This window comes from Dysidea avara, chromosome 5 (assembly GCF_963678975.1).
Source record: "Dysidea avara chromosome 5, odDysAvar1.4, whole genome shotgun sequence".
Lineage (NCBI taxonomy): Eukaryota > Metazoa > Porifera > Demospongiae > Dictyoceratida > Dysideidae > Dysidea > Dysidea avara.
This window is the reverse complement of record NC_089276.1, coordinates 1,507,445-1,531,543: the sequence shown is the minus strand read 5'-3', so window position 1 is coordinate 1,531,543 and position 24,099 is coordinate 1,507,445. Positions and strand designations below refer to the sequence as shown.

General features: G+C 36.5%; 1 protein-coding gene across 1 annotated transcript; it reads right to left on the bottom strand.

Annotated features, from left to right (window-relative positions):
• Positions 1-13,991: 13,991 nt before the first annotated feature.
• Positions 13,992-16,361, bottom strand: LOC136256684 (metalloprotease TIKI homolog). The gene is made up of 6 exons (XM_066049666.1): positions 16,234-16,361; positions 15,523-16,053; positions 14,910-15,219; positions 14,759-14,849; positions 14,446-14,637; positions 13,992-14,299 (listed from the first exon to the last, which is right to left on the bottom strand). Exons 1-6 carry the CDS (start codon positions 16,324-16,326, stop codon positions 14,047-14,049), a joined length of 1,470 nt encoding a protein of 489 aa, XP_065905738.1. The 5' UTR covers positions 16,327-16,361; the 3' UTR covers positions 13,992-14,046.
• Between the last annotated feature and the right edge of the window lie 7,738 nt (positions 16,362-24,099).

Sequence of the window (24,099 nt, the reverse complement as noted above, 5' to 3'; positions counted from 1 at the left end):
TAAGTCTTTATATCCAGTGGGAATCCGGGAAACTGCAACACTTGTATAGCTACCATGCAAATATTTACGCGGGTAATTGCGCGTGCAGTTCATGCGCAGCTAATGGTTTATTAACAATCTGTTAATGATCGTTCTGTTGACGGTATTTTGATGCACGAAGGAGTGTACCAAATTGACAATCAGACGGGTCAGTTCTGTTGGGAAGAACGCTTCCGCAGTATAGCGCTGGCTAGCTAGATATAAATGCTGCTTTCTAAACCGCTACAATTAGCTATCGTTCCTTCAGTCTCTCCTATTGGCGACTACACCCATATGCCTATCTTTGTGCGTAGCTAAACCGGATTTATAACGAATTCTAAATTATTTTCAAGTTGAGTTCCTCGAAAACGGAACTCCTAGCTATAGCTAAAGCCCAGCTAGATTTATATAGACACACCTAGTAGTTGTTGCGGTAGGGTAATATAAAGGTTCTCAGGTTTCAACAGCATAAATGAAGTGTAGTTATATATCCTTCAAATAGTCAGTATGATGGTGATCAGGGGCAGCCCCAGGGGGGGTTTCTGAGGCTTTGGGGAAACAGGGGTCAAGCAAATCATCAAGTTATTGCCCTAATAAAGCAGTCACCATAATACAAGAGTAAAGTATATAACATATTGGTTTATTAAGCTGCTGAAATCTCAAATTCAACTTCTAAATTATTTGGTTCCATGCATACCGAACTACAGATTTGCATACTTCATGCTAAGGTATGTTTTCCCTTCTATGTGTAATGCTACAGTTGGCCCTGGCTTCTGCAGCCACCCTGACGTAACAATCTATGTGACCAGATTTGCAAAATGTTTTCTACACATTTTACATGACAGCAAACAAAATGATTCAACACTTGACTCCTTACACTGATTAACTCATACAGGCTCTGCCTTCTGTGTACGCCCTCCAGTGCCTAACTGGTAAAGAGGATAAGAATAAGAATATAGAATAACTTGCTAGTTTTAAAATGCAGCCAGATAGTTTAGCTGCACTCATGGAAAATTTCAGGCAATTATATGCATTGGTATATAAAAGTTATGAAGCTTTAAGATTTGAAAAATGGGTCAAATTTTGTATGTTTAAAAGGTGTATACTTTTTTACAAATCCAGTCACTTGTGTGTTGTTGTTGCATTGAGACATCTTTATCCACATGTGCACACACACGCATACACACAGACGAGCGTGCGTGCACGCGTGCACACACACACACACAACACACACAGAGAAAAATTTAGTGGTCAGGAGTAATTTAGGAGGTTTAGGCACTACACAATGTAGTGATTGTGATTATGAGGTACAGGGTAAAGGTGCAGCCTGTATACCCATAATTACAGTAATAACAATATCTATACAAAAATACTGAGTAGAATTTCGCTCCCATTTTATTTTAAATGTACACAGTCTCCTCATCTGGCACCACCCCTACCACCACCATGACCTCCTCAAACATACAGTTAAACATTTTAGCATAAAATTTTAATTGGTATGTGTACATTCATGTTTTGTGACGACAAATTTTATGTATGATGCAATTGATTACATCAGAAATGTCCAAGCATTATATACTCCACTGGCAGCCATGTGAAAAGCAGCAGCATTGCCACCCTGTGATCTGTGCACCACTCAAGCATTTGAGTCTTCTGTAGACAAATTCTCTGAGCTAGCTATAGTAGCCTGCAAGTGGACTCTCTCAAGGAGAGAAGCCGTGGAACGTAAAGTTCCACAATAACCCATAATTAACCACTGCATGATGTTACTTAAGAGTATGCATATATTCATAAGATTGATAAGAAGATGTGTATGAATGTATGATGAAATCCCCTGCCATGTATATACAGCCTGTATATAGTTGGTGTAGTCTGCTTGTGTACTATGATTTATAATGTGAAATGACAACATCACATGATTTTCAATGATATTACACAACATCCTGAAGGTGTGCTGGTACATGTGTGGGAACCAAGTTAAGTCGTAACATTGTGTCTCATTTTGTGAACCCATGCATACATGCATGCATGTACCTCATCAGAGAGGGATTCTTAACCATCCCTGCTTGTGTACATAACATTGCATGGAAACTGTTCTTGATGGATTCTGTCAATAGCTAACAGACCCACTAGATTCAGTTTGTCTTATTGGACCCACTAGATTCAGTTTGTCTTATTGGAGAAATTCAGAAAATCATATGTATATAGCTATATGGCCAAGAGTGTACTGTTGATGTTATTTTTAAAGCTTTAGAGTGGCCAGCACTGAAGGTCTGACAGTAACATGTGCTGCAGCCTTGGATTTATATTTCACATATCCATTGCAAAGTTGTAGTGTTGTTTCAACACTAACATGCTCTGAGTCATTATTAGGTTTAAATCATGGTTTCATGTTTAAGATACATTGCATGGTATTGATTGTCATTCATGAAAATATTTTGAAATATAGCTAGGGGTCACATTTGGTGTGAAAGAATAATTCTGGACTTCAGAATCTCAGAATGAAGATTATACAGTGCTATGGCTAGTGAAATGCTATAATCATTATATAATTAGGATAGTTTGTGACAATAAGGAGTTCACTACATTATAAGGTAATGTGACCGTAGTGTATAGTTTTGATAATATGTAGGTGAATAATTTCTGAACACTCATGTACATGCACAACCCTTATTGCACAGTCAGCTATATGAAGTCAGTAAATACGTCACAGTTGATTTAACAGGCAATTGTTTAGCTACCAGTTCAATACTCCTCCAGTTTACCTCATGGCCTGCAATATTTTTGCCCTCCAAATATTATATTCCTCCAATCCTTCTAATATACCATCATTGCTTATCTACTGTACAGCTGCAGATCCACACATGAATTGTATATTGTCTGCATCTAATTTCAGCTGACATGTTGTCAAGGAGTTACTAATGTCATCAAGTGAAGAATAAAGAAAAATAAAACATGTTTGACATTTCATAGGACACATATCACCGAGCCATTACACCAATAACAAATCAGGACACAAGGTTTCCTCTCACATAAGTCACTCATGCACATTTGCCATGTATAGAGATGCTGTGTGGACACCTGTCCTATTCTTTTGTTTCACAATTTATGTACTTTATTCTTGTGTATGGGGCTGATTTATTGTTTCATTATATGATTGTATATAGTGTATCAGTCTATGTTACAAATACAGCAATATTTTAGTCTTAGGTTTCTTGTGCAGGAGACACTACATAGCTCATACCATAGATTATTCCCTACATACTAGCAGTGGTGGATCTAGGAATTTTCAGATTGAGGAAGTTTTCAATAACTGTCAGGGGCGGATCCAGACTTTTGAAAGGAGGAGTTCCACTCTGGAATTGCAACTTCAGCCTAGCTTTAAGTATAGATAATGCGTCAGTAGGTATATTATCTATGAAGACAAAAAAAATGAGGTAACTACATGCTGTTGAATGCTGTAATGGTGATTTCAAAGGCAAAAATATGAAGTTTGGCCAGTAGAAAAAGTCCTAATATAATAATACACTATACTTGGTGATTTTATCACCCACATGAATCATAAATAAAGTAGGGACACGTACTATTTTCAGAAAGGGTCCACCACTGACTAGTAATGCTTCCATAATTCCAGTCTTGATCAGTTGGATTTTGTCTATATAGTGTTACAGACAATTACTGTGTTATGGAGTATGGCCGTGTTACTTAACAGTCATGAACAATTTGTATATAAAATTAAAGTGTACATGTTTTCCACATCCTTTACATTGAGCTCTGTTATCTAGACAATTCATACTATCAGTAGCTACTAATGTGGTTTGTACATTCTGTCAAGATTCCTGTGTACATATAGCAATGGAAAATTGAGCCCTATACTGTTGTTGTGATGGAGTCTAGCAGCATGTTATTACATATGAATGAACAACTTCTGTATGAGAACTGTGCCAATTCTTATTCAAGTATGAATATCATGGTTGTTTACAGTAAACTTTTCTTTTACAGTAAGTGCTTTTCTGCCATCTTTGTTGTCTTTAAGATGTTGCTTACTAGCCATATTATTGCTAGGTTATAAGAAATAATTATGTAGTTGCCCCATCACGCTAATTTGTAGCTAATTCAAACAATCTAATTACATGTAACCATGTTGCTATATACTTTTATCACACCAATTTAGTACCAGTACGGTCTCTTCTGCATGAGTGGGTCTGCATGTGCTTTAAACTACCACAATCAGTCATTGATAGAGTTCAAAATGATTCTTTGATATGCTGGTGATTGCTGTTGTGCCAACAAATTAATACTTTTATTAGAGCCAGCTTACTGGTTTGGTACGTGTGGTACTGCAGGATTTGCCATATAATGAAAGCTCTATGAAGTTATGCTTGTTGTGTGTTTTGCGTGTAAGTAGCTAACTGCATGCATGAAGTCATCTAAGGTGACCAATCTAATATTATTACAAGGAGCTAAAGTACGTACTCTTGCTGTCAATTTCTCAAGCTAAAATTACATTCAACATTAGATATATAAAGTGCAACATGCATTAATCAAGACGCTTAATAATATGTCAGACCTACAATCGTCATTATATGAAGTGGATAACATTCATGAGCTGGTCAGTCACAAATTTATTATGCGTGATATGGTGAAACACCATACAGACCCACAATTGGAGTAACTATTTCTGTTTGCATCATAGCATTCTACACAGTCATTGGCTTCTAAAAGAATCACCTGATATTCACAGCCGCTTGCTTTAAATGCACTACATGCACACAACAATTTTCAGTTACGTAATCATTTTGGATAGAAAGTTAACTACATCATACTGTCACACACTGACTGGCTGTAGTTGCAGTTGAATTCTTTTGTCACACAAATCAGTCCATTGTGGTTTAGTGGATGATGTCATTAGCTACCTTGTTTGAATGCACAGTCATAAAATAGTACTAGTGCTGCAGAGCTTGAAGTAATCCACTCGCTAGTACAAGTCCAACCACAACCACTTTTATTGGTCCAGCTGCTGCTAGTAGCCAGACACAAATGATAGTTGATGGAGGTATAGAGGTGGGTAACAACAGATCACCAATACGTTGTTGTTTGGTAGAGTCTCAGGGACTCAAAATCTGACTCCCACAGGAAATCATGTCAGCAATAAGTTATAATATGGTGCCTTTATCTTTGTGTAAGAAACCTCAGCATTGTGTGCAAATCAATTGCTCATACACATTATTATATACCTGCATAGCTACTGGTTACTCTAGATAGTTAATAACACTGTTATTGTGGACTAGGTTACTTGAGAAAACAGTACATATATGAAAGTGTATCATATGTTCAAATGATCTATTAGTGTAGTTATTGTATTATATGCTACCTATAGCTATACATACAAACTTGCAGCGATGGCAAAAATGTGGTCTTTTGTGGTTGGCTTTGATGGTTGCTACAACAGTCCTGGCTATTTCCTTTTTCCTCTTCAGAGTCATTTCATGAGTTTCTTGTTATGAGTGTTGTGAATCAGTGTAGGCGGCAAGTCCGACTCGGACGTGACCATTTGTTTAAGGTTTCCACGGATGTAGAATGTGATGACATGTTCCACCATTTATAAAATGTTTACTGCAAGTATTCATAGTCCATTATGATGTGCCACCTGATAATAGTAGGAGCTGGCTAACTCAGTTATGTGGCATGTTGTGCAGTGGGTGAAACAGTTCATGACAACTCCAGATTATATAATACTCTACTGTCTGACATATATCTTGTGAAACCTACAAGATGATCACTAATCAGTTTTAATTTCATATCATATATATTTCATGTTTAAGTTACAAGTTGTATTTCCTTACAAGCTGTGATCAACTCTGTAATGCAATACATTACTATGAGAAAGCAATAGAGTATTGTATAGAGTCATGCACACATCATCCTTATACCTTGAGAGAACAGCTAGACAGGGGCGGGGTTCCTGAGGTTTCCAGAAACTGGTCAAGTGTATTCAGGTAATCAAAATTATATTTTACAGTGATTTGCAATAGTACAAAAGTTTAGATCGAAATACTCTAATAGAACAGTCAACCACAGCCACATTTTGTGTTTATCTTAAGAACTGTAAGTAGCTAGTTAGCTACTGTATTTTGTAGTTATAATGTTTTAATTGTAAGTCATTCCAATTGTATCAGTGGGTTCATGGTCCCTATACCAGTGAGATAACCATCACTTACAGATGTCCATATGTGTCTCTATGTGTTATGCTGTCTGTTTAAGCTTCATCCCAGGGGCACTTATATAGCTATGCATTATAATTAATGTACAATTTTTTGCATAAAATATGGAGTTTTGATTCATTAAAATATTGAAAGTCTCTCAGCGGCTGGTAACTCAATACTGCTGTTGGAACTGATCTCCCTTAAGTCAAAAAATCCTGCCTACGTCTTTCAGATTCCATTTCAAATTGCACAATTTTCTGGAAAACCTTGCCCCCACACTCCCCTAGATTTAAATTTGTGCATAGTAAAAGTTTGGAAACCAGCCACCAAAATTTCTGGGGCCGTCCTTGCTAGATGTGTGTTTTATTGAGCTGTAGTTATCGTACAATGCATAACACATACCTCCTCTAGCATCACCCCTAATGAGAGTTTATAAGGTAAAAATTTTTTTGGTATAACTATCATAATTGTTATAATGACCATGCATGCATGCATATGAGACATATCCAATTTCACACATGCACATGCACACGCACACTACACACACACACACGCACGCACACACACACACGCACACACACACACACACGCACACACACACACACGCACGCACACACACGCACACACATGCACACACATGTACACACACACACACACGTACACACACACACGCGCAGACACACGCAGACACACGCACACACACACACACACACACACACACACTACACACACACACACATGCACACACACACACACACACTACACACACACACTACACACACACACACACACACACACACACACACACACGTACACGCACACACACACTACAGACAGACAGATACACACGCACACACACACACACACACACGCACACACACACACACACACACACATGTATATATACACTTGATTGGCTTTCGAACATGTGTGTACTGTCCAGAAAATAATCACACTGCTTTTATAACACAAAACAGTCAACCATCCTATATCCCTACTATATGATCCCTTTAGTCATAAAGAGCTGCACTTGGTTTCCCCTTGCATCTACGTGAGTGACCCATTAATTGTTTATTGATATGTTATACACATGGACAATAAAAGCTACATGTACGTCAAGTAGGTAGTTGAATGTTCACTTTTAGTTTAGTTCAACAAGTTGTAAAAATTGTTGTGCTAGTTCAGAGTACTACAACTATCTTATTGATGATAACTCCTAACTCAAATGGTTTGTAAAGCTAAATAACAATTTTAGCACTGACTTCATCTCATTTTCATATTTTACACATTTTGACATAATAAGACTGCAATTTTGTACAACTTTATTTAAAATAGTATACATAGCTACACTTCCAAGGTCCATTGTAAAGTTGATTGAGTCTAGCTATGGACTCCAGAGGTTTATTACCTATAGGTTTCACTATAGAACTACACCAGACCATCGTAGCACTGCATGACATGCTCTTTTAAGCTAGTTACAATCTTTAAATCTTTAACAAAGTTAGTTTGTTATTGTTCACATTATGAGATAAGTAAACCCTAACCAGTGACAGCACATCGTCAATGACAATTAAGGTCCCTCATCAATAGTTAGTATACTACACATGCAATGATGTGACAATAACCTACACATGTGCTGAAACAGTGCTACAACTTAAATTCCCTAAAAAGTGGGATCCAGTAACTATCAAAGTCAAATACGAAATTGGAATTTACCATGGACAGAAGATGGCTTGGATTACAAGAGCACCCCTTAATGAAATCACTACATGGCTGACTAGCTACTCTCCTGTGAAGAAAACATTAATTTTATTAAATATTTACATGAATGACTTATATTTAGTTGTTCAGTACTGGGTAGTAAAGAAAACAAGTTTAACTGACTGGTCAATTGTTACTGGGTAGCTAACATGTTTCTAGTTAGCATGATCACTCCATGCTGGGGCATATCCAGGATTTTTCCAAAGGAGTTTCCAGATTTGGTAGCGAGCTTAATGCAGAGGTCTGGGGCACAGCTACCAGCCACTGACAGATTTTGAACATTTAAACGTTTCACAATTTACTAGTTCATGTTCTATGGATAATACAAACTATTATGCAATCTTCAATATGTGCTTGATTGTTTAGTTCCCTTTAGGTTCTATCAATTATGGTTTTAATTTGATTTGTAGCTAATATTGATTTATTAACAGAAGAATTTTGGAAATAATTACAGCTATTTGGATCTGGCACTACAAAACTGTATTTTCATTATTCTTACCTGTAATCCATTAAGAATTCTCTGTTTATTAGAGTACTTTTGACTGCTCTATTGCACTGTAAATTCTGAAATATGAATGTCATGCAAAATTGCCACAGGAGTAATACAAATGGCCATTTAGTATGACTCCTGTGGCTTTTTGTATGATATTATTTCCGAATTTATAGTGTAGAGTATCTCGATCTTTATAATGGCATTTTTGAATAGTTAAATTCATACTCTTGTTCTCCCTAAAACCTTTCTAGTAAGTTTCCTATTACATGCAATGTAGCTAGTTCTGCTCTATTCCCATCTTTCTGTATATTCAAACTACAATGGTTTCACTTTGGTGTTCTTGCTGCAAGCCGACAAGTTCAAATTTCGAATGGGGTTTTGGAACCCCAGGAAACCCCCTAAATATACCCCTTCCATGTGAAATGACGGGGCATAATAGCAGACAGGGTAACTATAGCGTTAGCACTGTCTTGTGACAAAGAGACAAGCCAGGATATTGAGTGACTGCATTCCAATATATTATCGGTACAGATATGATGACATTATTATAGCTATTGGCTTGTAGATTAGGATCATTTGCTCTCACTGATAATAATAACTAGCATGTCCGTATAAGTCTTCCATTCCTTAATTATTAGCTGCGGCAGAGCACTTTACATCTTCTTGTCACATTGACTTATAATTATAACCCAAATGATGTTGTTTAATCATTCTTAATCATTATAGTGATGCTGAGATACAAAAGTGAAACATGATAGTTCACTTATCAAGTCACTATAATAATAATAATAATGTGTGCAAATATTGAGATTATCAAATGTTTTGATACAATGAAGTATATACATACTGAATGTCAATCTTCATCACTGCATCCATCGTGGCACAATACCATCATTATTTGTTGTATGTGTGTATATACATTAATTTTGTGTATATTGTATGTCATGCAATGTGTGCAATGAAGTGCATATGTACCAACCATCGTTATATACACATTATATTCTGGAGCTGTTCAATAGAACACCAACCATTCACTATAGAAGAAATTTATTTCTCTAGCTATAGCTAGAAGAATCCTTTTAACCATCCACAATTTCCCAATGTGTAGTAATTTGATACTTCACAACTTAACTAGTTTGTAGTTAAGCATGTGTCAACACTTTCCATGATTGTGTAACCATTACTATACTCATTATGTAACAAAGGATAGTTTGTGACAATCAATTTGGATCACCAAGGTGTTCACTACATTGTAGGGTAATGTGACCATAGTGTAGTTTTGATAATAGTTAACCCAATTAGTAAACTGAGGTGCTAAATTGAAAGTGTTGCAACCACAATAGTCAAAATTGAACATTACAACTTGGTGGCAATTTATCTTATGTACCTGTTGCTATGGAACTACAAGGGGACATGTATGAGAATTATTAGGTGAGTAATTTCTGAACACATGAACAGTTAGCAAAATGACAATCTATTGCACAGTCAGTTATTATGAAGACAGTAAATACCTCACAGTTGATTAACAATCAATTGTTTAGCTACCAGTTCAAGGTTTTTTACTGTTCCAAATTCTCCTCCAACATTTTTGCCATCCAAATATTGTATCCCTCCAATGTTTCTTTCCTTCTAACACATCATCATCCCTTGAATGTTTCACTGCCTAACTGTACTGTTGTTGCAGTGAGACACACACATGAATATTTGTACATTGTCTGCGTCTAATTTCAGCTGACATGTTGTCAAGGAGTTACTAGGTTAAGTAATGTAATCAAGTGAAGAACAAAGAGATGTCTTATATTTAATAAAACATGTTTCACTGAGCCGCTACAGCCAATAACAAACCAGGACACAAGGTTTCCTCTCATATAAGTCATGTGTGTGTGCAGGTTTGGAGATGTTGTGTGAACACCTGTCCTATTCTTTAGTGGTTCGCGGTTTACGTGTTTATTCTTGTGTGTGGAACTGATTTATTGCTTCACTTTCATGATTGTATATAATGTATCAGTCTATCTCATCACAAATACACCGTATTGTGATATTGATATACTCAAACAACACATCTTTGCAATCTCTATACTGACAACTGTTTAGTATGTCATAGCTATAATATCGAGAATGTATAAACTCATTTGGCATGCAAATATTCACTACATCATATACGTAATACAAACCTTCATGTTAGCTGAACACCTCCATGCTAGGTTCAGCACACAGGTTGAATCAAACCCTGCATGTGAGACAGATGTAATAACTGCATGCCCTTGGTACAAGCATGATCAAAGACATCAAAGAAGTGAACTTATAATTAGCTGGGGAAAAGCTCACCACAAACAACTTTAAAAACTCTATTATCTAAACTTGAATGATAATGTCCATACAGGAGTTGTTTACACATAACAACATGCTCTTTACTAGTCAAACCATTAAACATTGCACCGTGACAACTGTATAGGTTTCAAATTATTGTAGCTCACCTGGAGCACATATCAGGGATCTTGACAGAATGTACAACTACGTTAATTTAACATGATAACAGACTTCAATCATTGTAATGTAAAGGACGGGGAAAACATACTCACTCTACACACACTTTAATTTCTATACAAATTGTTCATGATCAATTGTTAAGTAACACGGCCATACCACATACCACATATCACATTAATTGTCTGTAACACTGTATACAACATCAAACTGATGAGTCAAGACTGTAATATTATTGAAGCAGTACAAGAACCAAGCCAGTGTCTTCTGCACAAGAAACCTAAAAGAAAAATATAATTTGTAACATAGGAGTATAAATGATGGTACTATAATTATTTGTCTCCCTGGAGATGCTATGCTTTACATTCCTTGTTCCACAAATGCAACACTATAACACTATACATGTATCACTATACATATAACACATGCACAAAGATCAGCTAACACATGAAAATGTTAGGAAAATCATGCAAAGTAAATTGACATGTGTAGGTTCTAAGAAGTGGGCGGAGGTTAGGTTGGTAACTCTGGTGTGTTTAGGCCAGCAATATTGCTACCAATAGAGACATGTCCCTCACAATTGGGGGAGGGGTGTATCACTGTAGGGGTTAGTTTTGCCTTGTGATCATGTGTATGTGCATTTAGTGTAGTTGTTAAGCCACTTTCATAAACTTGTTAGAAATTCGTCGTCTTGTTATTATTCTGGTTTATATTATGTAATTGTGCTGCTGCTGCTTCATGCTGCAACTATTATAGCATCAATTTTATCACTAGGGTTTTGTAGGTCTATGTTTCATTTATCTGCAGACTACCAATCAATCATTGTCAGAGTTTAGTTAGTGGATAATTTTAGCTTTAATATGTTAGTAATTGCTGTTATGCCAACAAAAACATTACTGAGAGCTGTCTAGCTGGCATAATTATGTGGTACAGCTATAGATTTATACTAGCTAGCTGTTAGCTACCTCTATCTTGTATTATGCAGCATGAAAGCTCTATGAAGCAGTTAGCTAGATTGTTATGTGTATTTGTGTAGTTACTTGTATATGAAATCATTTTTGTTATAATATATGCAACTGTTGCTATGAACATGCAAAAACAGTCTATATATTCTCAGATGATCATGTACTAGATGCTACTGGCTGTAAACTTCTCAAGCTATAATGCACTAGTATTATTACATGCTTACAATAACAACAATTTCAACCACATATTATAATCATTTTTGAATAGAAAGCTATGCCATGCATGTGCATGTGATTGACAGAAAGGTATCTTGTTTGACCACTTCAACATAGGTATATTTCAGAACATTAATTCACTTGCTAAACATGTGAGATGTAAATATTCCTATATGTAGCTACTAGCACTACACAAATTTTACAGTCTTGGAGCTTCTATATAGCTGGGGTTTGCAGCTAAAAGATTTCTTAGTGGAGAATTGCAATTGTTATGTATTTAATCTGCACCAATCATGTAATGGATCAAATGATTTATGAGATACATGTATACACACATAGATCTAGATCTCCCGGAGACCATAGCAGCTACATAAACATAGTGCAACATGAAGATGTTTATTGACGATGATCATGTATAAAGGAGCGGTCAACAGTAAGCTATAGTCAATCACAAGAGTTGAGATGGTCTACACTAACCCAATATGTAGACTAGAGAATTAGTAGATTACAATTTGTTAGAGTATAGATCAGAATTCATATCAATTGATGAATGTTGTTAATAACAATATAATGATTAATGAGATGGTGTGGGATGAATAAGTGTTGTAGTATTAGTTTAACAAGTTGTCTAATTTGGTTAAGTGGCATAGCAACTGGGAAGATAATTTTATTTGTAACCAAGCATACCAGCTATTGTTTTGCATGCCACTATCAAACCAGTCAGTTACTACATATCATTTATGTGTCTCAGGGTCTTCCATTTCAATAACAATGAACATAACAATAAGTGTTACTGCTATTAGCATGTATAACTTGAGGTAATTCATAGGGAAAATTTGTGTTGTAATAATTATACCTCTGCTGACTAATTCACACCTCAGAAGTCAGTACCTATTGCACTGCTCCTGGAATGTTAACATGATCATGCACACTGGTAAATGTACATATAAGGCCTGGAAGTCTCACACTAGATCTATTACTAAATGAGTGGCTTAAATTTAAATACAAACTTGTTAATCTTTAGGTACAAAGGTAGCTATAGCTACATACAAAGTTTGAATGTCTTTGTGTTTAAAATGGATTTTAAAGCATGTGCCATAATATTATGGTGAAGTTTGTGATCACAAGACAATTAGTCACTACACATTAATGCTATGCTAGCTCAGTGTGGAGCCTCTCTTAGAGGACCCTCCACTGTACACATAACCTCCTCTCTATAGTTTATGAGGTCTCTATAACATAAACCTCTATCAATACAATTTTACTTCTGGACAACGTAAACTTCCTTACAACAGTAAAATCGGTCAGTCCCGAAAGTGTCCATTGCAGTAATTATAAAGAGTAAGAACACTATTCCTCAATTCTGCTCCTATGACAGTATTCATTTCACACATGATATACACGAGCTGTGACAGTGAAGATGATAACTGGGTTACATCAGAGCTGTAATTGTACATGTGTATTAACAATCTTCATAATTCTTAGAACACTTCACAGTCTTATGTATATTAAATTGTATTACCCACATGCATGCAAAGAGTTTCTTTGACCACAATTGCTAATTTGCTATATATGGATGCTCATGGTCTACTCATTCAGACTTGTACTAGTTGTATTTACAATGTTAAATGCTTACTTTGATCTGGCCTGTATGATAATATTATTCATTGCATAGTTCATATTCTATTAGCCATAACTGTCCTAATTATATAGGTAGCTACTGTCACTCTCACTTAACTCACTGATCACCATATACAAAGAAAAGAATGATCCTTTGTGGTTTAGTTGATGTTATTATTAAGTGATACCATTAGCAGCCTTGCTTGATTTTTACATTACAATATAGTCTATTATACTGAGACACAGTGAAGTTAAAATTGTACACACATTACTAGTTATATTATGTCAGTAATCTACTGCAGATAATTGTTAGCAGACACAATGTTATGATTATTGTAGTGTTGTACATCACTCCAGAGGCACTCGACTCCATTGGAGAATCTGTATTGTGATGTGATGTGGTAGTGATGTCTTCCTGTGTCTGACTACTAGCAGCAGCTGGGCTAGGAGTAGTGGTTGGACTTGTTCTGCTGATTGATCTGGTTGAAATGGTGGAAAGTGTCATATCATAGGTTGGTCTTGATGTAGCAGATCTGCAGTAATATCATGACCATGTAAATGGCATTGTACGTGTGTGGTGGTAGCTAGTTACTGAGTGCCCTACCCTTTAGCTACAGTTATTAAGTGCACAATAATATTTACTACACATAGTCAAGTTAAATGTCTACAAGCTACTCACGTTTCTAACTCATGATAGATATGTTGCCAATAGTCAGACATTTCCTGTGTAGTAGTACCAGTGGACACTTCCCCTAGAGGAATAGGGGTGGTTGGTGGAGGGGTAGAGGTGGGCAACAGGTCACCAATATTGATGTTCTTTGGTAGAGTCTTGAATTTACCCAGTGACTCAAAATCTTCTGGTAGTTGACTCCTGCAGGAAATCAGCAATGAATTATAACATAGTGCTGTGTAGGAAGCCTTATGTATGCAAATCAATTGCACACAAATATACAAGCAACTTCCTGCACAAATATCATACAGGTATAACTTACCCTTGTATAGTAGTGTCACTTGGTATATGTTGCACAGTGACTCCTCTCCTTTTTAGATAGTTAATAACACTGTCATTGCCAACTAAGTGACCTGATAAAGAGTACAATATCATTATAGATTTAAAGCAATTAATTTTACTGATATACCTACCTGCTCCGATAGCAAAGAAGTGTGTCTTCTTGGGATTGGCTTTGATGGTTGCTATTATAGTCCTGGCCATTTTCCTGTTCCTCTTCACAATCATATGAGTTGTTAATAGTCTCTCAATGTTATTGACAATTTGTTGCTGCTTCTCATTACGGGTGTTGTGAATCGGCACAGGCAGCAAGCTGTCTGACATGACCATTTGCTCAAAATTTCCGCATGTGTAGAACTTGATGTCACGTTCCGCTGTATCAGACCCTCCCTCAAATCCCTGCTCATCCAGAAAATCAAGTTCTTTCTTCATTACATACTCAGCCTAAAGAAACATGCACATGATGTAATATTATATCAAATCCGGGAGACTCATTGGCTATGATATGCAGCCTGTATAGCAACTGTACGGAGCTCAGGTAATGAACTATGCAACATTTAACTAAGCCTGTAATTTGATCTATCTATAAAATTTCAAACAGACAACTTCAACTACAGGATAATCTCATGCTAGCTACCATTTCTATTGTACACAGAAATTATTCTGTGCAGATTCGTACAGCTCAGAATGGCTATAACAAGCATATGTTATTGTGTACAGGCATGTACATGTACATCAAGCACAAACCTGTTCATTGTCCAGTTTGTTGAATGCACTACATTGATCCTGTACGTCTTCTACAGCTTTGAGGTGTTTGCCCATGTTACGAGCAGCATTTCCTAGGAATGTATCCAACAGTGGAATATCATTGTTCTCGACAGCTTCCTTGTTGAGTGAGCTGAGCAGCAGGGTCACCCATATTGGTCTCTTATGCTGCCAATCTCCAAGAATTCTCTTTGCTAGTTTGTCATTTCCTCCATCACCATACCATTTAGGGATCTCCCTCTGCAGTCTCCTCATGTACCTGGTCAGTCGTTTATACACTCTCAGTGACACATATTTGCTGATGGTCTCATTGTTGGGTAGTAGTTGACAATTGTTGATGCTGTTCATTGTATCCTCATCATTCTTATCCAGCTCCAGGAACACATCTTGACTGGAAGCAAATGCCACTTTGACATTATCAGGAATATTGTGCCATAACTTGTTGTAGGGTACATGCATTGTACCAAATATGTAAGAAGCTGGGTTACTACCGATCTGCCGCAGATGGGAATTCTGTTGAATGGAGAAATATGATCAGTATAAGATTATGCAAGTTTGTAGCTGGAATTTGCTCCATGCAGTAAATATAGCTACACATGCATTCACCTCATGTATAGCTACCCTCATAAAGCGTGCAGATATTATGGTTTCTCAAACGCACACGAAAAGCTAAACTTTTGCCTAAAGTATTACCTTGTCTGCGCTGGAGCAGCAGCTCATGAGCCGAAAGACTAGTGAGCAACCAAGCACAGTGACTATAGCACTCCACATGTGTGACGTCGCCATTTCAGTAATGAGTTCTGCAGCTGCTTAGGGTTCGTTGCTGGCTATAGCGATTCGGTTTAGACGGTAAGTCTTTATATCCAGTGGGAATCCGGGAAACTGCAACACTTGTATAGCAACCATACAAATATTTACGCGGGTAATTGCGCGTGCGGTTCACGCGCAACTAATGGTTTGTTAACAATCTGTTATGATTGTTCTGTTGATGCACGAAGAAGTGTACAAAATTGATAATCAGATGGGTCAGTTCTATTTGGAAGAACGCTTCAGTATAGCGCTGGCTAGCTAGGCTTAAAATGCTGCTTTACAATTAGGCTATGATGTATCGTAATTCAGTCTCTCCATTGGTGACTACACCCATATGCCTATCTTTGTGCGTAGCTAAACCGGATTTATAACGAATTCTAAATTATTTTCAAGTTGAGTTTCCCGGAATGGAACTCCTAGTTATAGCTATAGCTAAAGCCCAGCTAGATTGAGACACACCTAGCCATAAAGTAGCTGTTGCGGTAGGGTATAAAGGTTCTCAGATTTCAACCGCATAAATGAAGTGTAGTTATATATCCTTCAAATAGTCAGTATGATGGTGATCAGGGGCAGCCCCAGGGGGTTTCTGAGGCTTCGGGGAAACCGGAGTCAAGCAAAGCATCAAGTTATTGCCCTAATAAAGCAGTCACCATAATACAAGAGTAAAACATAACATATTGATTTATTAAGCTGCTGAAACCTATTCAACTTCTAAATTATCTGATTCCATGTATACCAAACTCAGATTTGCATACTTCATGTTAAGGTATGCTTTCCTTTCTATGTGTAATGCTACAGTTGGCCCTGGCATCACATGAAGTCTGGATTTGAAAGCAGTCATCAAGATTTCTGCAGCCACCCTGTAACAATCCATGTGACCAGATTTGCAAAATGTTTTCCACACATTTTACATACCGGCAAACAAGATGATTCAACACTTGACTCCTTACACTGATTAATGTGCTAGTTTTAAGATGCAACCAGATAGTTTAGCTGCACTCATGGAAAATTTCAGGCAATTATATGCAATGGTGTATAAAAGTTATGAAGCTTCAAGATTCACATGCGTTCACGTGCACGCGTACACACACAGACGTACACACAGACACAGACACAGACAGACACACACAGACACACATAGACACACAGACACACACACACACACAGAGTGAAATATTTAGTGGTCAGGAGTAATTACCACCACCATGACCTCCTCAAATTTTAATTGGTATGTGTGCATCCATGTTTTACGACGACAAATTTTATGATGTCTATTGATTACATCAGAAATGTCCATGTAAGCATTACTCCTCTGGCAGCCATGTGAAAAACACAGCAGTATTGTCACCCTGTGATCTGTGCACCACTCAAGCATTTGAGTCTTGTGTAGACAAATTCTCTCAGCTAGCTATAGTAGCCTGCAAGTGGACTCTCTGTGCAGGTCTCAAGGAGAGAAGCCACACCCATAATTAACCACTGATTTTGCCTAAGAGTATGCAAGATTGATAAGAAGATGTGTATGAACATATGATGAAATTCCCTACCACGTACAACCCGTATAGTTGGTGTAGTCTGCTTGTGTACTATGATTTATAATGTGAAATGACAACATCACATGATTTTCAATGATATTACACAACATCCTGAAGGTGTGCTGGTACATGTGTGGGAACCAAGTTAAGTCGTAACATTGTGTCGTGTGAACCCTTGCATACATACACATCAGAGAGGAATTCTTGACCATCACTGCTTGTGTACATAACATTACATGGAATCTGTTCTTGATGGATTTTGCCAATAGCTAACAGACCCACTAGATTCGGTTTGTCTTATTGGAAAAATTCAGAAAATCATATGTATATAGCTATATGGCCAAGAGTGTACTGTTGATGTTATTTTTAAAGCTTTAGAGTGGCCAGCACTGAAAGTCTGACAGTAACATGTGCTGCAGCCTTGGGATTATATTTCACATATCCATTGCAAAGTTGTAGTGTTGTTTCAACACAAACATGCTCTGAGTCATTGTTAGGTTTAAATCATGGTTTCATGTTTAAGATACATTGCATGGTATTGATTGTCACTCATGAAAATGTTTTGAAATATAGCTAGGGGCCACATTTGGTGTGAAAGAATAATTCTGGGCTTCAGAATCTCAGAATGAAGATTATACAGTGCTATGGCTAGTGAAACGCTATAATCATTATATAATTAAGGATAGTTTGTGACAATAAGGAGTTCACTACATTGTAAGGTAATGTGACCGTAGTGTAGTTTTGATAACATGTAGTTAAAACCCATAATATACATAGTACTATATAGTCAAAACTGGGTAATATGTATCTGTTACTAAGGAACTACAAGGGATTTATGAGGTGAATAATTTCTGAACACTCATGTACATGCATATATAGCAACCCTTACTGCACAGTCAGCTATATGAAATAAATACCTCACAGTTGATTTAACAGGCAATTGTTTAGCTGCCAGTTCAATACTCCAGTTTTTCCTCATGGCCTGCAATATTTTTGCCCTCCAAATATTATATTCCTCCAATCCTTCTAATATACCATCATTGCTTATCTACTGTACAGCTGCAGATCCACACATGAATTGTACATTGTCTGCATCTAATTTCAGCTGACATGTTGTCAAGGAATTACTAGGTTACGTAATATCATCAAGTGAAGAATAAAGAAAAATAAAACATGTTTGACATTTCATAAGACATGACACATATCACCGAGCCATTACACCAATAACAAAATTATCAGGACACAAGATTTCCTCTCACATAAATTATTAAGTCACGCATGCACGTTTTCCATGTATAGAGATGCTGTGTGGACACCTGTCCTATTCTTTTGTTTCACAATTTACGTGCTTTATTCTTGTGTATGGAACTGATTTATTGCTTTATTCAATGATTGTGTATAATGTATCAGTCTATGTTACAAATACAGCCGCAATATTTTAGTCTTAGGTTTCTTGTGCAGGAGACACTACATAGCTCATACCATAGATTATATATTCCCTACATACTAGCAGTGGTGGATCTATATAGAAATTTTCAGAGGGTTTCAGGTTGAGGAAGTTTTCAATAACTGTCAGGGGCGGATCCAGACTTTTGAAAGAGAAGTTCCACTCTGGAATTACAACTTCAGCCTAGCTTTAAGTATAGATACGTAATGTGTCAGTAGGTATATTATCTATGCTTTAAGTTGAAGACCAAAAAAAAAAAAAGAGGTAACTACCTGCTGTTGAATGCCGTAATGGTGATTTCAAAGGCAAAAGTATGCTATACTGTTGTTGTGTTGTAGTCTAGTGGCAACAGGAATATAATCTTGACTGAATGTACAAACCACAATAGTGGCTACTGATAGAATGTTCTCATAAAGGAGTTGTTCACTCATATGTAATATATTACATGCGAGCGAACAACTCCTGTATGAGAATCTGTGCTAATTCAAGTATAAATAATGTGGAGGTTTGAAGTTGTTTATAGTAAGCTTTTCTTTGAAGTGCTTTTCTGCCATCTTTGTTGTCTTTAAGATGTTGCTTAATATTCTACAGCAACCAAATATCCGTGATTGTATCTTATAAGCATTACATTTTCTCATGTCTGATCATGTATGCAGTTCCCTTGTATCAATTGTTAGTTAGGTAGTTATGGTATACCATAACTATTAACTGGTATGGTAATTTGCCACTGACACTATAATACTTGTCTTGATATAATGCTTTGCTTGCATATCAATATTGTATCATGGTCTTGATGAATCATGATTATACTGATATGAAGTATATTGTTGCATCTCTACTGTGCAGCTAACACATAAAGATGGTAGAAAATATAGGTCTCAAGAAGTAAGTAGGTTTGCTAACTCTGGTGTGTTTGGGGCTACCCAAGAATGTGTCCACCATGTAGCTATATATAGCTTGAAGACTATTACTGGATTGTGGAGAGGGTAGTTTTGTCTTGCAGATGATTATGTGTATGTGCAGTCATTGCATGTAGGAGTGTTTAAGTTACTTCGTTTAATTTGATTTGCTATTTGATTGCCATATTATTAACTCTTGATGCTAGGTTATAAGAAATAATGTAGTTGCCCCATCATGCTAATTTGTATAGCTATATATATATTTCTAATGTACATGTAAGCGTGTTGCTACTATTATCACAAGTATGGTCTCTTCTGCATGAGCAGGTCTGCATGTGTTTCATCTATCTGTTAGCCATTGATTGAGTTTAAAATCTTAGTTAATGATTCTTTGATATGTTGGAGATTGCTGTTGTGCCAACAAAATGTATTTGATACTTTTATTAGTGCCAGCTTGCTGGTTGGTATATGTGGTACCGCAGGATTTAATTGCCATATAATGAATGCTCTATGAAGTTATGTTTGTTGTGTGTTTTGTGTGTAAGTAGCTAACTGCATGCACGGAGTCATCTTGTAATAAAGGTGACCAATCTAATATTAATACAAGATGCTAAAGTACTCTTGCTGTAAATTTCTCAAGCTAAAATTGCTGTGTACTTAATTCAACATGCATGGGATATTAGATACATATTTTATAATTCATTATTGAGTGAACAACTAAAATATACATAGTGCAACATATGTTAATCATTCATGAGGTGGTCAGTCTCAAATTTATTATATATACATGATAATGGTGAAACACTATACAAACCCATGCACAATTGGAGTAAATATTTCTATTCGCACCGCAGCATTCTACACAGTCATTGGCTTCTAAAAAACATCTGATATATATTCACAGCTGCAGAAGAGGATTTGCTTAAAATGCACTGGTATTGTTACATGCACACAACAATTTTCAGCCACGTAATCATTTTGGATAGAAAGTTAACTACATCAGTTGAGACATGGCCACGTGATGCATATGACTGACAGAAGGGTAACTAGTTTTATGAGTTTGGATGTAGTAATAGATTTGTTGTATTAGTTTACTAAACTCACATACTCACTAACCCAATATGTAGACTAGAGAACTAGTAGAGCTACAATTTGAGTGGATTATCAATTGATTTAATGAGATGACTAAGCGTTTGTAGTATTAGTTTAACAAGTGGTTTAATTGAGGAAGATTACCTTATTTTGTAACCATTAGGCATGTATTATAGAAGTACGAACCATTACAAATACCAAGTATAGCTGGTATATATGTATTTACCAACTATTGTTTGCATGCTGCCACCATCAAGTCAGCAAATCATTGCATGTTCTTTGATACAACCAGGAGCTTATAAGCGCCGAAAGCTCCTGATACAACTTATGGGGACCATAAATGCGTGGTGGTTAATTGAATCAGCATCTTGTAAAATTGAATATTATTTGGTCAGTTATGGTATACTGTCTGTATATGATGTTATTACTCTAGCATTCAGTATAGAACAAGCAGTCTCAAGATGTATTATGCAGTGATGCTATAATACTAATTTGTTTATGCAAAAGGTATGCAGTCTCTCTGTGTGGTTACTACTGTCTACATGTTACTTGGTGTTAGTCGTGTCACCGTACGTTGATTTATACATGTACATATGCTAGCTGCCAACCTGTGTGCATATGTGCTATTATTTGCCATATAAGAAGATGCTTTGTTTATAAATACGTAGTGTATGAGCTATATTACATTATATATACTAGCTATAAAATTGTAATGTATTCAGTAAAACCTTTCTTAAAGGACCCTTGTATAAAGGACAATGTACTGCATTTAACCTCTCTATAAAGGATGGCTTCTGAGATCCCTAATTCCCTATAAACCTCTAGCCTATGAAAATAAGCAATCTACAGTAATTATTTTGTCAAACTCATTTGGTCTCAAACAGTAGAGGTTTAGAGTAAGTATACACATATATATAGCTGCTTCCCAGCTTTGCGCCCTAAAAATAACAGTTTCCATTGTATGCAGTGACATTTGTGCACCATGACACTGAACGGAGATGACAACTAACTTATAGTTACATCAGAGCTGTAAGTGTTGTGTATTAACAACTTCTTAGAACACATTACATAATTGTGTTACATCAACACAAGTAATTTGTTAACACCGTCCAGTAATTTGTTAACACCAGTAAATTATAGTATTTAGCTACAGTTGTTTGTAATAGTTGTATAATTGTAAACATATCATATATATGGTCTATAGCTATGTAATATATATATTGAATAGTTCATTAACTGTAGTAATTATTATACAAGTACAGTCTTGCTGCAACTACAGTTGAATCCTTTTGTCACACAACTCCACTGTGGTTTAATGGATGATGCCATTAGCTACCTTGCTTGAATGCACACTCATCATATAGTACTAGTGCTGCAGAGCTTGAAATATATAACACATTACAAGACACAGTGAAGTACAAACATTACTAGTCAGTAATCTGCTGCAAATAAATGTTATCAGACACAATGTTCTGGTTATTGTAGTGTTGTACATCACTCCAGAGGCACTTGACTCCATTGGAGAATCTGTATTCTGATGTGATCTGGTAGTGATCTCTTCCTGGGTCTGACTACTAGCAGCAGCTGGACTAGTAGAAGTGGCTGTGGTTGGATTTGTCAGTGGTACTGGTTGGACTTGTACTAGTGGGTGGATTGGTGGTTTGGCTTGTTCTGCTAGTTGATCTGGTTGAAATGGTGGAGAGTGTCATATCATAGGTTGGTCTTGATGTTGCAGATCTATAAACAAAAGAACTACATTATAATAATTATAACATCATGACCATGTAAATGGCAGTACATGTGTAGTGATGGTAGTTACTAAGTGCCCTACCCTTTAGCTACAATTGTAAAGTGTAACAATATTTACTACATGAAGCCATTTGATCAAGTTAAATGTCTTACTAACAACATCTTTTGTGTGTTCAGATAACGATGGTGTAGAGGTGGGTAACAGCAGGTCACCAATATTGATATTCTTTGGTAGAGTCTCTCAAGGACTCAAAATCTGACTTCCACAGGAAATCATGTCAGCAATGTGTTACAACATGGTGTCTTTATCTTTGTGTAAGAAACCTCAGCAAATAAATTGCTCATACATATTATATACACTGCACTTGGTATATGCTGCACACTGGTTCCTTTTCTCCAAGTAATTACAACACTTTCATTGAGAAACAGTAAAGTGTATTTATATTTCAATGATTTCTATAGTTTGTGTATTATATAGTTATGTATATACAAACCTGCTGTGATGTGGGTTTTTGGGGTTGGTTTTGATGGTTGCTACGATGCGTAACCGGATATGTGAAAAGGGGTCTTATAGCCTTTCCGATTGCATGTACTTGACTTGTGTAAATGGTACTATCCTGAACTTTGGTCACTAAATATCCCTAACATGGCATTATTGCTTGGTGTATTTTGAAGGTGGTCGGGTGAATACATTAGGAGTTATGATCAGTCAAACTTGAGAATTTGTAAAGGCTATAAGACCATCCGGCCAGTCACATATATTATATAGTTTCTTTTCACGAGTTTCTTATTATGAGTGTTATGAATCATTGCAGGCAACAAGTCCAACTCAGACGTGACCATTTGTTTAGGTCTCCACACATGTAGAACTCGATGTCATGTTCCACCATTTATAAAATGCTTACTGCAAACATTGTATATTCATGTGCCACCCAAGAATACTAATCTTTATATAGTTATATTCATAGAAGCCGGCTTACCCAGCTAACACAGCTATGTGGCATGTTGTGCAGTGGGTGAAACAGTTCAA